The sequence below is a fragment of the Oncorhynchus mykiss genome, chromosome 16 (genome assembly GCF_013265735.2).
Source record: "Oncorhynchus mykiss isolate Arlee chromosome 16, USDA_OmykA_1.1, whole genome shotgun sequence".
NCBI classification, from domain to species: domain Eukaryota; kingdom Metazoa; phylum Chordata; class Actinopteri; order Salmoniformes; family Salmonidae; genus Oncorhynchus; species Oncorhynchus mykiss.
The window spans coordinates 58,301,197-58,316,992 of record NC_048580.1 but is presented as its reverse complement, the minus strand read 5'-3'; the positions used below and the strand labels follow the sequence as shown (position 1 = coordinate 58,316,992).

The 15,796-nt window shown below is 41.3% G+C and overlaps 1 protein-coding gene across 3 annotated transcripts; it reads left to right on the top strand.

Moving 5' to 3' along the window:
• The first annotated feature begins 1,348 nt into the window (after positions 1-1,348).
• On the top strand, positions 1,349-14,482 carry LOC110492410 (transcription cofactor vestigial-like protein 4). 3 transcript variants are annotated; one of them, XM_021566702.2, is made up of 6 exons: positions 1,349-1,701; positions 2,041-2,193; positions 9,600-9,783; positions 11,261-11,486; positions 11,588-11,699; positions 11,829-14,482. In XM_021566702.2, the coding sequence occupies exons 2-6, from the start codon at positions 2,112-2,114 to the stop codon at positions 12,032-12,034; spliced, it is 810 nt and encodes a 269-aa protein (XP_021422377.1). In that variant the 5' UTR covers positions 1,349-1,701; positions 2,041-2,111; the 3' UTR covers positions 12,035-14,482. The 3 variants fall into 3 exon arrangements, with proteins under 3 accessions (XP_021422377.1, XP_021422376.1, XP_021422378.1); XM_021566701.2 differs by having other exon boundaries at positions 1,353-1,697; XM_021566703.2 differs by having other exon boundaries at positions 1,362-1,697; positions 9,618-9,783.
• The last annotated feature ends 1,314 nt before the right edge of the window (positions 14,483-15,796 follow it).

Genomic DNA, 15,796 nt, shown 5'->3' with positions numbered 1-15,796 from the left:
AACAAGTGGCAGAAAATGTATCTCCATGGAAACTGGCATTAGAAATCTGCTATTCTCTCGGGTAGGGTGATAATTGTAGAGATTGTGGTCAGACCTAATTTATCCAGAAAGGAAGGACACAAGTCTTACTGAGTAGGAGGAACACAGTGGTTGATGTGAGGGTAGAGACTTCTACAAACAACACTAGTAAATGATTATGATCATCCCAGCCCAATAAACACATAGCCTACAAACACATTATACAATATATTGTAGCAAATTCAGGGGGTAGCCCCGACCGGGACTTGAACCCGCGTCCAGTGACTGTCAAGCCAAAACCTTAACAGTTATGCAAAGAGGTTACGAACCTCTTGACAAAGTCGCTACATTACCCCTTTCCTTCAGAACTGCATGTCCCAAAGCGTCTCTATACCAATTCCCTCACATGAACACGCCTCTCCGATGGCCTCACAGACACCAACAGCGAATTTGTGGGGTAGCCCTAAACGGGACTCAAAACCAGGTCCAGCGACTGTCAACAATTACGCCAAGAGGTCCGAACCTCTTGACAAGGTCGCTAGGTTTTGTCTCTAAATTAATGTCTTCATTATAAACCCGCTCATTAAGACATAATCCAGTCATCTTTATGCAACATCTCTAGTTAAACATACAATATCATTAGGCCTAATGACCCATAGGCCTGTGGTATCATATTTCACCTGCCGTTTATTTTGTAGCAAGGATCCCATTCCCATAGGATTATAATGGGTTTAGATAATGAGTTGCATACCATCCATAGTGCAGACCCCTCTGAGTCTGGTTCCTCTCAAGGTGCTATCCTTCCAGAGAATATGATCCTTCCTATGTGCTTGGGGAGTCTAGGCCGGGTTACTGTCCAAAAAAAACAAGTTGACCTACAAAAATGTACATGGACACTATTAAATATGTAAATCATGTTAAGTAGCCTAATAATGAACCCATGTATTGATGTGAAAACAGATTTGTAATTATATGGTTGAACCTATTATGTTTGTAAAATGTTAAAAATTGCTTTAATAAAGATGATTTTAAACAAAAAAATAAAGGTTCAAGCAGAGGTTTTTAACAATTTCCATTGCGAAATGTTTGAAACACCAAAAAATTATGGGAACTCCCTATATCAGAAATTACATTTTTAAGAGTAAAATGTGTGCTCAATATTCACTGTAAACACTCAACATAGAAAATGACACAATGTTTTAAAACAGCTTCCCCCCCAGATGTCGAAACTCAACAATCACTAGGTTTATCACTAATCTAAATACAAAAAACAATCATCTCTCAGGGGAAAAAAATATTTGCTTCAAGTGAAAAATATTCTATTTGCTTTAAGTGAAGCGTTACGGAAGATTGTACATCTCTCTTGCTTGTCAAAGTCCTCCCTTTGTGTGGCCCCTTGGTTCAGTCGGGCCTGACGCACAGAACCTTGCAGTAAATTGAACGGGGTCGTGGGAGAGAAGATAGTCAGTCACCAGGGGTAGTTGGCTAGCTAACTAGCTTGGTTAGCAGCTTCACTGTGTAGCTAGGCTGAGTCTGAGATGTGGCGCAACGTCCCTTTTGTCTGAAAACTGTTTGCGGAAAAATATATAATACCGATGGAGCCAGCCAACTGATTTTCAGAACATCTATCTACAGTTCGTTTTGACTATCGGTCATCTGATCTGGACCTCGAACACATTGTAAGTTTGTATTTTTTGTTTTTTACCAACTTTGAAAAAGTGAGTTAGCTTCTTAGCTAACTTTATCTGCTTGTACTAGTTTAGTTTCTTAGTAGCTTACTACCACGGTAGTTAGCTAGCTAGCCTAGCCAGTTATCCAATGTTTACAGGCGAAGAGGGCCATTTGACATGGATGCATTGGCTAGCTAGTTCATAGAGGTTGCTAAACTATTAGCTATAACGTTAGCTAGCCAATGTTGTGTATTTGGTACAACAACGCGTGTAATCGAACGTTATCTTTACCTAGCTAGCTAGTTGGTTAACCTTAGCTAGCTACTAGCTAATATTTTATATTATATTCTAGGACGGACACTTACTGGCTAGCTGGCTAGCTGGCTGCTAACTTTGATGTTAGCAAGTAGCCAGTACGAGTAAATGGTTTTCACGAGAATGGACCTGTTGAACTATCAGTTCCTGGACAAAATGAACAACAATATCGGGAGACTACACTACGAAGGTAAGATACTAATTTTCAATAGCTAGCTAAATCTGTTATCGGCCTAATCCTAGCTGATGGTTAGTCACTAACGTTAATTTTATTATTTCACCTTTATTTAACCAGGTAGGCCAGTTGAGAACAAGTTCTCATATACAACTGCGACCTGGTCAAAGCAAAGCAATGCGAAAAAAACAACAGTTACACATGGGATGAACAATCGTAGTCAATAACACAATAGGAAAATATATACAGTGTGTGCAAATGAAGTAAGGAGGTAAGGCAATAAATAGGCCAATAGTGGCAAACTAACTACAGTAGCCAACGATCCGTATATTAAGCATACCAGACGGCACTCTTTTAATTTATTTTTTAATTTACGGATAGCCGGGGCACACTCGAACACCCAGACATTATTTACAAAGGAAGCATTTGTGTTTAGTGAGTCCGCCAGATCAGAGGCAGTAGGGGTGTTCTCCTGTCCTGCTAAGCATTCAAAATGTAACGAGTGCTTTTGGATATCAGGAAAATGTTAAAAAGTACATTACAAAGTTACTTAAAAAGTACATTATTTTCTTTAGGAATGTAGTGAAGTAAAATTTGTGAAAATAATGTAATAATAGTACAGATATCCCCAAAAAACGACTTAAGTAACTTAGTACTTTAAAGTATTTATTATTTAAGTAGGCTACTTTACACCACTGCTAGCTAACGTTAGCCAGCTATCTATGCTATGGCTTCCCCCATTATTTGTTGATCAATCCATTATCACCATAACAAACCATACCGTGTGTTTAGTTAACTAGCATTAAAAGCACAATTGAATGTGTTGGATTAGTTTGGTAACCACTAAAAAATTCTAACCAGGTCTCCATCCAACCTTCTTATTCGAGTAAAGTACATGTCGGATAAAACATGTAAAGACAGGCCTGATGATTGAAACAGCAAATTTGTCGGTAAAACAAAATACGCATGACAATGTGGGATCTTATTGTCTGTAAAATTAATTATGTGAGAAATGGCGGTGAAAATGTTGATATAATAACCATCATATCGAAGTAAACTTGGAGTCACGCGATGGCATGTTGTGTGGTCCTACAACACGGGAACACATGCAGTTTATTAGGATACAGATAAAATAAATTCTGATGAACTTTTATGTAAAAACATTTATTTAACCTTTTTATTTAACTAGGCAAGTCAGTTAACAACAAATTCTCAACTTCAATGGATGGTGAAAGTGTAAGGTGATCATCTTTATTCTCCTTTCCAATAAAGGAGCGGGTCTTATTGTGGTGAACATGATCGATGCTTGGCAGCCATTTGACAAATTAAAATAATGTCGTTATTTTGTCCATAATAATCTCACGTAGGCTATACCCCACTGTATCAGCGTATGGAACGCCGTTTGGGTCTTTGCGTGTCAAAAAAAGATACACGTCAAATTGTGTTTGACGTTTCAAACAACACTATTTGACGTGCCAGGTAAGCTTATTGACCAATCAGGATCTGAATATGACTGCACGTCACATAATAATTTCATAAATTTTTTACGTAGTTATTACACATTGATTACACTGACTCGTATTTCATATGTCACAAGGATTCATCAATACATATGCTATGACGCTGGTAAAGTTGTCTCGCGCGCACCTACAGTGCTGGTCATAAAAAAGCTAGCTAGCTGATGGGTGAAAACAATGTTCTTCCCCAAACACATAGCAACACGACATCTGTTTCAGTAGCAATAGTTAGCTTGCTAACTATATAGCTAGTTGTCGTCATTTAAAATAACCATAATTTACAAGACAGTTTTTATTTGATTAATGGTGGTCAGACCCATCTATGTGAAGCTAGCCATAATAAGGAATAGCCACAGTAGTGGACTTTGCGGTTAGCCTTCAAAATAAAAGTATGTCATTGACAGTGATGCAAATGAATTCAAAATAGTAGAATTATGCCATAATTGAATAGATCATGCTAAACGAGGTTGGAATGTTGTTATATAAAATCAGTAAAAGACAATTTGTTAAATTTGACAAATCTGCTGAAATCACACTGGATGTATTAGACTTTAGCATTGCATTGGGGGGCATACTTATTTCACTGTACAGCCTTACCTATGGATTGTGGATCAATGACATGGGGTATCAGTCTACTCTGACATCCAGATAGCATTAGCGTCTTGGCTCTTATTGCGGGAATCTGAAGATCTGTGATTTGAACCACATTTATTGTCAACCTACTATGTGCATTGAACACTATTCATGAGGAAAAATAATACTGAGTTTTGGAGTCTGATAACTCTGAGGAGGACCTTGGGAAAAAATATCTTGTGTAAAGATGTACATTGCAAAATGAATGTCAATACACACAATAGGCTGACTGTGGAGGTGATTTCACACAGTCACAGTCCCACGATTAGCGCTACAAAGTTAATATTTGCATAAACTCTTCACAGTTGTGTTCTGTGGGTGTCACCGAGTAGACTGATACCCCATTTCATTGCTTCACATTCCAACCTTGTTTAATATTATCTAGTCTAAATATGTCACGATTCCACCAATTGTAACCTTCTGCGTCACTTTCAAAGAGCTACTTTTATTTTGAAGGTAAACCTCAAGTTATACTTTTGTGCCTAATCCTTATTGTGGCTAGCTTCACACCACAACCCGGTCCGGTCGAGCCTCACTAGCCAGATGAAGCTAGCTGGCTGCTTATAACGTTAGCTTGGGCAACAGGGTTAAGTAGCTGGCTAGCTAAACTCAGCAAAAAAAGAAACGTCCTCACTGTCAACTGTGTTTATTTTCAGCAAACTTAATGTGTGAGTACTTGTTTGAACATAACAAGATTCAACAACTGAGAGATAAGCTGAACAAGTTCCACAGACATGTGACTAACAGAAATTGAGTAATGTGTCCCTGAACAAAAGGGCGTTCAAAAGTAACAGTCAGCATCTGGTGTGGCAACCAGTTGCATTAATAACCTTTTGTGACTAGGGGGTCAGTATTTTCATTTTTGGAAATAAAACGTTCCCGTAGTAAACAGGATATTTTGTCAGGACAAGATGCTAGAATATGCATATAATTGACAGCTTAGGATAGAAAACACTCTAAAGTTTCCAAAACTGTAAAAATATTGTCTGTGAGTATAACAGAACTGATGTTGCAGGCGAAAGCCTGAGAAAAAATCCAATCCGGATGTGCCTCGTGTTATGAAAGCGCTGCGTTCCAATGTGTCCCTATTGAGCAGTGAATGGGCTATCAACCAGATTATGTATTCCCGAAGGTGTCTACAGCATTGTGACGTAGTTTTACGCATTTATGTTGAAGAATACCCCGTAGGTGGCTACATTGCGCAAGTGGTCACCTGATGCTCCCAGAGAGATTCTCGCGTAAAATACAGAGGTAGCCATTACTCCAATCTGTCCTACTGGAAAACCAAATTGTCCTGATGGATATATTATCGAATAGATATTTGAAAAACACCTTGAGGATTGATTATGAACAACGTTTGCCATGTTTCTGTCGATATTATGGAGCTAATTTGGAATATTTTTCGCCGTTTTCGTGACTGCAATTTCTGGGCGATTTCTCGGCCAAACGTGAAGAACAAACAGAGCTATTTCGCCTACAAAAATAATATTTTTGGAAAAAAGGAACATCTGACTGGGAGTCTTGTGAGTGAAAACATCCGAAGCTCATCAAAGGTAAACGATTTCATTTGATTGCTTTTGTGATTTCCGTGACCAAGTTACCTGCTGCTAGCTGGACAAAATGCTATGCTAGGCTATCGATAAACTTACACAAATGCTTGTCTAGCTTTGGCTGTAAAGCATATTTTGAAAATCTGAGATGACAGGGTGATTAACAAAAGGCTAAGCTGTGTCTCAGTATATTTCACTTGTGATTTTCACGAATAGGAATATTTTCTAGTAATATTTATGTCCGTTGCGTTATTCTAATTGGTGTCAGATGATGACAACGGTCCCGTTCACAAGATGGGGTGTCACTAGAGGTTAAGTTCTGCAGTGCATCTCCTCCTCATGGACTGCACCAGATTTGCCAGTTCTTGCTGTGAGATGTTACCCCACTCTTCCACCAAGGCACCTGCAAGTTCCCAGACATTTCTGGGGGGAATGGCCCTAGCCCTCTCCCTTTCCTTTCCATCAGGTCCCAGACGTGCTCAATGGGATTGAGATCCGGGCTCTTCACTGGCCCTGGCAGAACACTGACATTCCTGTCTTGCAGGAAATCATGCACAGAACGAGCAGTATGGCTGGTGGCATTGTCATGCTGGAGGGACATGTCGGAAAGAGCCTGCAGGAAGGCTACCACAAGAGGGAGGAGGATGTCTTCCCTGTAACACACAGCGTTGAGATGGCCTGTAATGACACAAGCTCAGTTCGATGATGCTGTGACACACCGCCCCAGACCATGACGGACCCTCCAAATCGATCCAGAGTACAGGCCTCGGTGTAACGCTCATTCCTTTGACGATAAACGCAAATCCGACCATCACCCCTGGTGAGACAAAACCGCGACTCGTCAGTGAAGAGCACATTTTGCCAGTCCTGTCTGGTCCAGCGACGGTGGGTTTGTGCCCATAGGCGACGTTGTTGCCGATGATGTCTGGTGAGGACCTGCCTTACAACAGGCCTACAAGCCAAGCCCTCAGTCCAGCCACTCTCAGCCAATTGCAGACAGTCTGAGCACTGATGGAGGGATTGTGCATTCCTGGTGTAACACAGTTGTTGTTGCCATCCTGTACCTGTCCTGCAGGTGTGATGTTTGGATCTACCGATCCTGTGCAGGTGTTAACACGTGGTCTGCCACTGTGAGGACGATCAGCTGTCCTTCATGTCTCCCTGTATGGCTGTCTTAGGCATCTCACAGTACGGACATTGCAATTTATTGCCCTGGCCACATCTGCAGTCCTCATGCCTCCTTGCAGCATGCCTAAGGAACGTTCACGCCGATAAGCTGGGACCCGGGGCATCTTTCTTTTTCAAAGTCAGCAGAAAGGCCTCTAGTGTCCTAAGTTTTCATAACTGTGACCTTAATTGCCTACCGTCTGTAAGCTGTTAGTGTCTTAACGACCGTTCCACAGGTGCATGTTCAGTAATTGTTTATGGTCCATTGAACAAGCATGGGAAACAGTGTTTAAACGCTTTACAATGAAGATCTGTGAAGTTATTTGGATTTTAATGAATTATCTTTGAAAGACAGGGTCCTGAAAAGGGGACCTTTTATGTATTTCCATGAACTGAAGTTCAGTTTCAGTAGGTGAACAACAAGTAGCTACCTAGCTATTACTTACTCACAAGGATGCCTAAATCATTTCTAAGATTGATGAAAATGACTGCAGTTTCTACTGCTCGTTGTTTTCAGGTTAGTTGTGTTGGTGCTATATGGGTACCAAGCTAAAGCGGTCGAACAAATGCCTTATTACCAACGTGGTATTGTAAACACATCGTTCGTGTATGGTGTGTGTTTGTTTACAGACTTCTTATGTACAGCTTTGACAGTGCTACTGATAGTAGTGGTGGCGCTTGGCTTGCACGTGCAAATTCAGCACACACAACATTCTCTAATAGAAGTGTGTTATTTCACGTGTCAAATTAAAAGCTTATTTAACGCGTCAAATAGCGTTCCATATCTGCAAGCTGTTGGCTAGAGCCAATACTAGAGTGGGCACATTTGATATACACTGAGTATACAAAACATTAAGAACACTTGCTGGTTTCCATGACATAGCCATGATCCCTTATTGATGTCACTTGTTAAATCCTCTTTAATCAGTGTAGATGAAGGGGAGGAGACAGGTTAAAGAAGGATTGTGTATGTGTGTCATTTCAGAGTGGGCAAGGCAATAGATTTAAGTGCGGGGTATGGTAGTAGGTGCCAGGCGTCACCGGTTTGTCAAGAACTGCGACGCTGCTGGGTTTTTCATGCTCAACAGTTTCCTGTGTGTATCAAGAATTGTCCAAAACCCAAAGGACATCCAACAAACTTGATCCAACTGTAGTAAGCATTGGAGTCAACATGGGCCATCCCTGTGGAACACTTTCGACACGTTGTTGAGTCCATACCCCAGCGAATGGAGATTTTGAGGGCAAAAGGTAGGGGTGCAACTCAATATTAGGAAGATGTTCCTAATATTTGGTATACTCAGTGTATAACCACATTTTAATTTTGTGACAAAACCATCAGTAAGGTTAAAATGAGATGGAAACCCAGGGCCTCCCGGGTGGTGCAGTGGTCTAGTGCACTGCATCGCAGCGCTAGCTGTGCCACCAGAGACTCTGGGTTAGCAGCCGGCCGCAACCGGGACGTCTGTGGGGCGACGCACAATTGGCCTAGCGGCGTCCGGGTTAGGGAGGGTTTGGCCGGTAGGGATATCCTTGTCTCATCGCGCACCAGCGACTCCTGTAGTGGGCCGGGCGCAGTGCACGCTAACCAAGGTCGCAAGGTGCACGGTGTTTCCTCCGACACATTGGTGAGGCTGGCTTCCGGGTTGGATGTGCTCTGTGTTAAGAAGCAGTGCGGCTTGGTTGTGTTTTGGAAGATGCATGACTTTCAACCTTCGTATCTCCCGAGCCCGTTATGGGAGTTGTAGCGATGAGACAAGATAGTAACTACTAACAATTGGATACCACGAAATTAGGGGTAAAATATATATATATATATATTTTTAAATGAGATGGAAACCCATTTAACTTGTATTCGGTACATAGCAATTTAAGCTCAGAACATTTTTACGTGCACTATGTCATCACGTCATCCGCAAGAAGTCATTTTGATGGAAACACATCTCTGGTAGGAGAATTTGCACATTTTATTAATCCATTTTTTAGAATATTTGCATGAATCTGTCACCAATTGGATGGAAACCTAGCTAGTGTGACTGCAAGGCTTGACAGACAAGGTAAAGCTAAACCTTGTCTAGCCGACTAAACTCAATTCCAGGATTTACAATGGATTTGAGTGGCGACTACTGTGGGTGGACTGGAGCTCCAATGTCACATTTATTGAAGATTTTTATCAAAAACTAGCTACTGATTTCAGCACCCAAAGAATATCCCGTGATTACACAGAACAATGTGTGTAATTGTGGGCTATTCTTTGGGTGCGTAAATCAGCCGTTTCTGATTTAAAAACTACGTCGGAGCTCCAGTCCCCCCACACTAGTTGCCGCTCAACTCCATCGTAAATCGTGGATTTGAGTTTAATCGACTAAACCTTTTCTAGTCCCCATTTCTCTGGTAATGGTCACAGCAGGTAACTAGATCACGTGGGGGAGCATGGCAAACTCCTATTATTACTGATTTAGTGTTTTAAAATGTTCTGAATACTCGGTAGTTCTACATTATTGAGACATGACCACCTTGGTTTGCATGCAAAGTATAAACAGAGTGTTCTCTACAGCTGGATCTTCTCTCACAGGTGAGTCCAGGATGCCGTCGCTGCCCTCTCCAATGACCAACATGAGGACCGGTCCTCCCCCCATCTGCCCCAGCAAAAGGAAGTATGGCGAGGAGCAAGTAGACGACTGCGTTGACTGTGACAACAACCACATGACCAAAATGAGTCGACTGTTTGCTGCTCAACTGTAAGTATAAACATGTCTGTCTTAATCTATCGTTACGTACTTTGAAATATATATTTTTTTACATTACAATATTTTAATGTCAAATGCATCCAAACATTTGCTGGCATGAAAATCAGATAAATATTGTACACACGAGGAGTGTGCATGTGTTTCTATTTTTGTCCAGCATACAACATGCAGCAATTTCAAAGATTTTACCGAGTTACAGTTCATATAAGGAAATCAGTCAATTGAAATTCATTAGGCCCTGATCTATGGAATCCACATGACTGGGAGTACAGATATGCATCTGTAGGGGCGTGGATCAGAAAACCAGTCAGTATCTGGTGTGGCCACCATTTGCCTCATGCAGCGCGACATCTCCTTCACATAGAGTTGATCAGGCTGTTGATTGTGACCTGTGGAATGTTGTCCCACTCCTCTTCATAGGCTGTACGAAGTTGCTGGATATTGGTGGGAACTCGAACATGCTGTCTTACACGTCAGTCCAGAGCATCCCAAACATGCTCAATGGGTGACATGTCTGATGAGTATGCAGGCCATGGAATAACTGGGACATTTTCAGCTCATGCTGAAACATGAGATGATGGCTGCAGATGAATGGCATGTCAATGGGCCTCAGGATCTCGTCACGGTATCTCTGTGCATTCAAATTGCCATCGATAAAATGCAATTGCGTTCGTTGTCCGTAGCTTATGCCTGCCGCCCATAACCCCACCGCCACCATGCGGCACTCTGTTCACAACGTTGACATCAGCAAACGGCTCGCACACACAACACTATACACGTGATCTGTGATTGTGAGTCTGGGTGGACGTACAGCCAAGTTCCCTAATTTGGCGTTCTTATGGTAGCGAAATGAACATTCATTTCTCTGGCAACAGCTCTGGTGGGCATTCCTGCAGTCAGCATGCCAATTGCATGCTCCCTCAAAAGTTGAGACATCTGTGGCATTGTGTTGTGTGACAAAATTGCACATTTTAGAGTGGCCTTTTATTATCTCCAGTACAAGGTGCACCTTTGTAATGATCATGCTGTTAAATCAGCTTGGTATGCCACACCTGTCAAGTGGATGGATTATCTTGGCAAAGGAGAAAGGCTCATTAACAGGGATGTAAACAAATGTGTGTACAATTTGAGAGGAATAAGCTTTTTGTGCGTCTGGAAAATTTCTGGGATCTTTTATTTCAGTTCATGAAACATGGGACCAACACGTTACATGTTGCCTTTTATATTTCTTGTTCAGCGTAGTTACATGTGTCGAAGAGACAAGCGTGTCGTAAGTAAACACTGTCTACTGCTCTTTAAAAATTCCATGCACTGAATCCTTGCACCCTCATTAAGTGACAGTCTGTAAGGCCCAATCTCCTGACTTTAAGGCGTGGTTGATTTAAAGTGGCCTATGAATAACTGGAGCAGTTGGTGGTCTGTGTCTGGCTGTCGGGGGTAATCTGCCACTTGTCCTCTCTTTAACAAGGGGACAGCCTGCCGGCGGAGACAACCGCAACGACCCTTGGATCCTCGGCCACAGCCCCGTGGAGTGCATCACTTCCTCCTCCAACGGCCTCCATGGCAACCACTTGTATGACTCCATCCCCTCCTATGCGATGGACCAGCCTCTGGCTCTGACTAAAAACAGCATAGACTCTGGATTGGGTGGCACAGAGAGGCCTACCATGCCCGGCCCTGTGGACAGACCACAGGTAATTCTGACAATTCCGAAATACATTCATGCATTGGTCAGTTGCGCCTTACATACAGTCTCGTATTGTGTGTCGCTAACGTGTTTGTTTATATCTTATAGAATCGTCCCTCTGTGATCACCTGTGCTCCTGCAAGCAATCGCAATTGCAACCTGTCTCACTGCCACAAGTCTCACAGCCCCAGCCCACCCATGGATCAGAGGAGGGCTGATGGTAAATGTTTATCACCACATTACCTTACTAACGTGATAAATCTGTGCATAAATTTTATATAATTTTTATCTTTGTTACCATGCCACACTTTAAAATGTTGATTTATTCTCCGTTCCTCTGTAATCCCAGATAACACTGCGGTCGACCCTGTGATCGAGGAGCACTTCCGCCGCAGCCTGGGGAAGAACTACAAGGAGCCCGAGCCCGTCTCCAACTCTGTGTCCATCACAGGCTCGGTGGACGACCACTTTGCCAAGGCCCTGGGGAAGACCTGGCTCCAGATCAAGTCCAAGGGGCCGGGGGGACACCCCCACAGTCCAGAGGCCAACTCCTGAAACACTGGCCGGACCTCCCTCACTGTTGAATGGTGAACCACAGCCATTTCTTTGTCTGTGGCATCAGACAAGTGCACCGATTGACCTCCCTATACCATTCATTGTCAAGCTTGACTTCCCTGAGCTCAGAACAACGCTAGACAAGACAATGAATTTCCAGTTTTAATACTGTATTATACACCAAAGCTGGCCTTTTACAGACCTTGGGGGGTTCTCCCTGCTCTTATTGTTTGACTGACACTCCGATCTGGGAGGATTTGATACATTTGTTCAGATAGGGTAGTTTTGGTTTGAGTCCAAGTGTTCAAATTCTTCATTTTGAAAGCAGAAATATCAATTTGAGGAGCTCTCTAGGACCCGTATTGTCAGCTTGTTTTTATTTGAGGTGTATCATTTGATATATTTTTAACACTTACCCTGACAGAGATTCCCAAAATGACCAATTCATTTGGCCTTTGAGAAGGCATACCGTTCGGTCTTAACTCCCTCATGCCTTTCTTATTAACCAAAGAACTTGCCTGCTGCTTCAAACAAAAAGCCATTATCTGCTTTGCTTCTCTTCTGTTTTCATCCTCCTGCCATCTCCGTTAACTCTCCACGTGACCCTGTGTTTTTAGTTGGAAAGGAAGGCCAGCTCTGATTTGCACTATTATGTGTTAGATTGAGGTGGTGGTAACAGCATACCTGTTTCATTTGGAGCATACAGTACATTTGTAAGAGTGCGTTTTTTTGTTTGTTTTAACAATACTAACAGTTGTAATGCTATCAAGGCTCTCGTCTCCCTCTGGTCACAATGTTTTCTCTCTCTTTTCTTCTCCAACTATTCAGAACTGGACTAACTTTCTCTTTTGTGAACTTTACATTTTTTGTTTTTATCTTTTTGTTCTTCTAGTACTCACTAGTTTATTTCGTAGATACAGTTAGTAATAATTATAGTATTCTGCTTACCGAGATGCATGTTTCAAATAGCTGGTATCTATTATAATAAGCCTTGTTATTCTATTCTATTTACCCTCAGAATTTATTTTTGTCAGTAACCATTTTAGAAATACTTACTGCTGGTACAGTCGTACTCAATATATTTTTTTGTATATGATTTTCATTAGAATATGTATACACTAGCATCATCTACAAATCGCAGCCTCTGGCAAGGCTGTCTGAATGCAGTATAATAGTCTACGTTGTTATTATGTGGTTGGTACGGGATGCTTTGGCATAGACGCATGACTGAATAGTCAACATTTAACATGTAGACCAGTCCTGTCTTAGAGTTGACTATTTTCACCATAATGCCGTTTAGTTGTGGTTTTATTTATTCCAATCTGATGTTTAGTTGAATACTGTTGAATACATTTTGACTAACTTTTCTTTTGTTAAATTGACTCTCAATGAGCATGTCTACTTGACATTCTTCACTTTGGAAATGTAATGTTTATTTCCCCTAAATGAAAATGCTGATGACTTCACCCACATGTGTCATGGCTGGCCTTGAACGAAAGCCTTGGCATGAACATTCCACCATCACTACCCAGCTTAATATTTTTGTTGTTTAAAATAAGATCTGGTAAGAGTAAGCTTTGAGGAAAGAGGGATAGGTTCTCCTACATTTGTGGTGTTTCTATAGTGTAAACTGTATGGGACTTTAAAAAACATTTAACATAATCAAGGGGAGTAGCAGAACATCTAAAGTTCTTTATAGAAGCAGTTTGAGGATGAATGACCTTTCTGTAGTGTTTTCCATTTCCTTTAGTAAACATATGAGTTAACACTGATAGAAAATTGTATAGTGCATTGAGATTGTTTTAGTCAGCTCTTTGTGAAAAAATTATATTATATTTACTTGCATCCTATATTCTACACTGTTTTGAAAATGACTATATAAACTCATATTCCCGTTTTATTTTTTACTTTGATATCGAAAGACTATCATTGCGCCGTGCGTAATGATCCTAGAGAAAATTTAACAGAACAATGTACTCATGATATGTAGCCATTGGATATTCATGATCCTCTAACCATACATTTGTATCTATCAAAAAAGTTGATCTTTTTCCAGAGTTCTGAGGTTTGATAAGTGCAGGAACACCAGTCGTTCTAAGAATAAGGCTCTCTTGGCATGATGTCAGGGTGACATTACTGCTGCAGGTTCTCTGCTTGTTTCTGTACCACAGTGGAACTGTAAGGGTTTATCACAAGTTGAATCTCAGTGATATGTTGGGGTTTAATGTTCCAACGTTATTTAATTGGTATTTGACTGCTTGTGCCTCTAAACAACAAGTTGCAGGAACTAACTCCTCCACTTGTCTCTTAACATGGGAAACTGCATTGCCTTAGACCGTTTGTTAATCTGTATTTTGTTCATTTTTGGTCTTATTTCTCCAGAAGAATATACCACTGTTTTTTTTTTAACTTGATTTGTCCTAAATAAACTTTAAATGCTCTATCACAGTCCAGTATGTGAATGTTTTTTTGTTTTGGGTCACCAAACCTTGTCCAACAATGTGATTCAGACTTGAGGCCATTTATACATATTGCACAGGACCCAGCCCATTGCCATGAAACCAGCCACAGAGGCAGCTCTGGGTTGACTTTTTATAAATAAAGTTGTATTTGGCCTCATGGGTGTGGTGGTAACATACAGTAACTAGTTACAGCTGTGCTGTGTGATTGTTGTTTCTCAGTGCTGTCAGGGAGGGATGATCATTCTGTCTTAAACACTATCTCTGTCTAAACAAGAGACCCCCATCATTTTAAAAGCCTCTTCAGTGAAATAATGTTAGGAAGTTGAACATAAATCTCCAAAGCAAGTCCCTTGTCTGAACATCAAGAATAAGAAAAATGTGTCTAATTCACATGAATAATTGGGCCAGTGGGATGGGGCAGTTGAAGGCAGGAGTTTCTAGGGTGTTTTAGGCCTGTTTGGTCCACAACAGTATTACCGAGTAGAATCAGCCCATGGTGAAGTCTGGAGGCTGATGCTGGTCCAATCACAACCCTGTCATTTGACCATCAGGGTGTTGGCAAACTTCATAATGCTGCTGCTTATTTAGAAATGTCAGAGGAGAACTGCGTTGGGGGAGCTGTGGTCAGTCAGTGGAAAGTGAAAGGCCACAGAGGAAGCCAGAGTATGAGGGAGCTCCACAAACACTGTCCTCTAAGAGGGATGGGGTTTTTCAGGAGAATATATTATTCAAAACTGCAAGAACAGAATTGTGTCCTCTTTTGGCAAACTGATTTGAATTGAAGTTAATTTACTCTGCCTGGTGAACCAAATTGTTGTTGAATATTTATTTGAGCCTTTATATCGTAATGTTATGAACTATATTATATTTGTGTAATTACAGTTTGTGGTGTGTAACTAACCTCTTTTCAAATGCTAGTAGGGATCACAGAGACATACGTCATGACATAGGCTACATTTTACATCTCAGGAGTGTTATGTATAACTGTAGGCTTTGGCTGAAAGACCAAAACAGCGTGTCACACAACCACAACATCTGTTTTGTATTATCCTCTTGCTGTTGGTGGGGTTACACCCTCCCTTTTAATGGTTCTGTCTTTTGCAATTGTTTGGAGAAGCTACTCTGGGGGATTTTTCCCAGTAAAAAGGGTCAAATTGGCTCATAAGTTTTCCCTGTGAGGTCGCTGACTCGGGTGGCAATCGTAGTAAAACTGTTTTATAGGGTTTCCATGACTGCTTCTAAATGATGGTATCTTTATTCCTGACTCAATCATATAAATAAATGATGTTGACTTGAGCAA

What these genes read in the sequence shown, in the direction of transcription:
- LOC110492410 (XM_021566702.2), top strand. Translation starts at nt 2,112, where the DNA reads ATGGTTTTCACGAGAATGGACCTGTTGAACTATCAGTTCCTGGACAAA. An exon ending in CGACTGTTTGCTGCTCAACT is followed by an intron (nt 9,784 to 11,260) that starts GTAAGTATAAAC and finishes CTCTTTAACAAG; the next exon opens with GGGACAGCCTGCCGGCGGAG. An exon ending in GGATCAGAGGAGGGCTGATG is followed by an intron (nt 11,700 to 11,828) that starts GTAAATGTTTAT and finishes CTGTAATCCCAG; the next exon opens with ATAACACTGCGGTCGACCCT.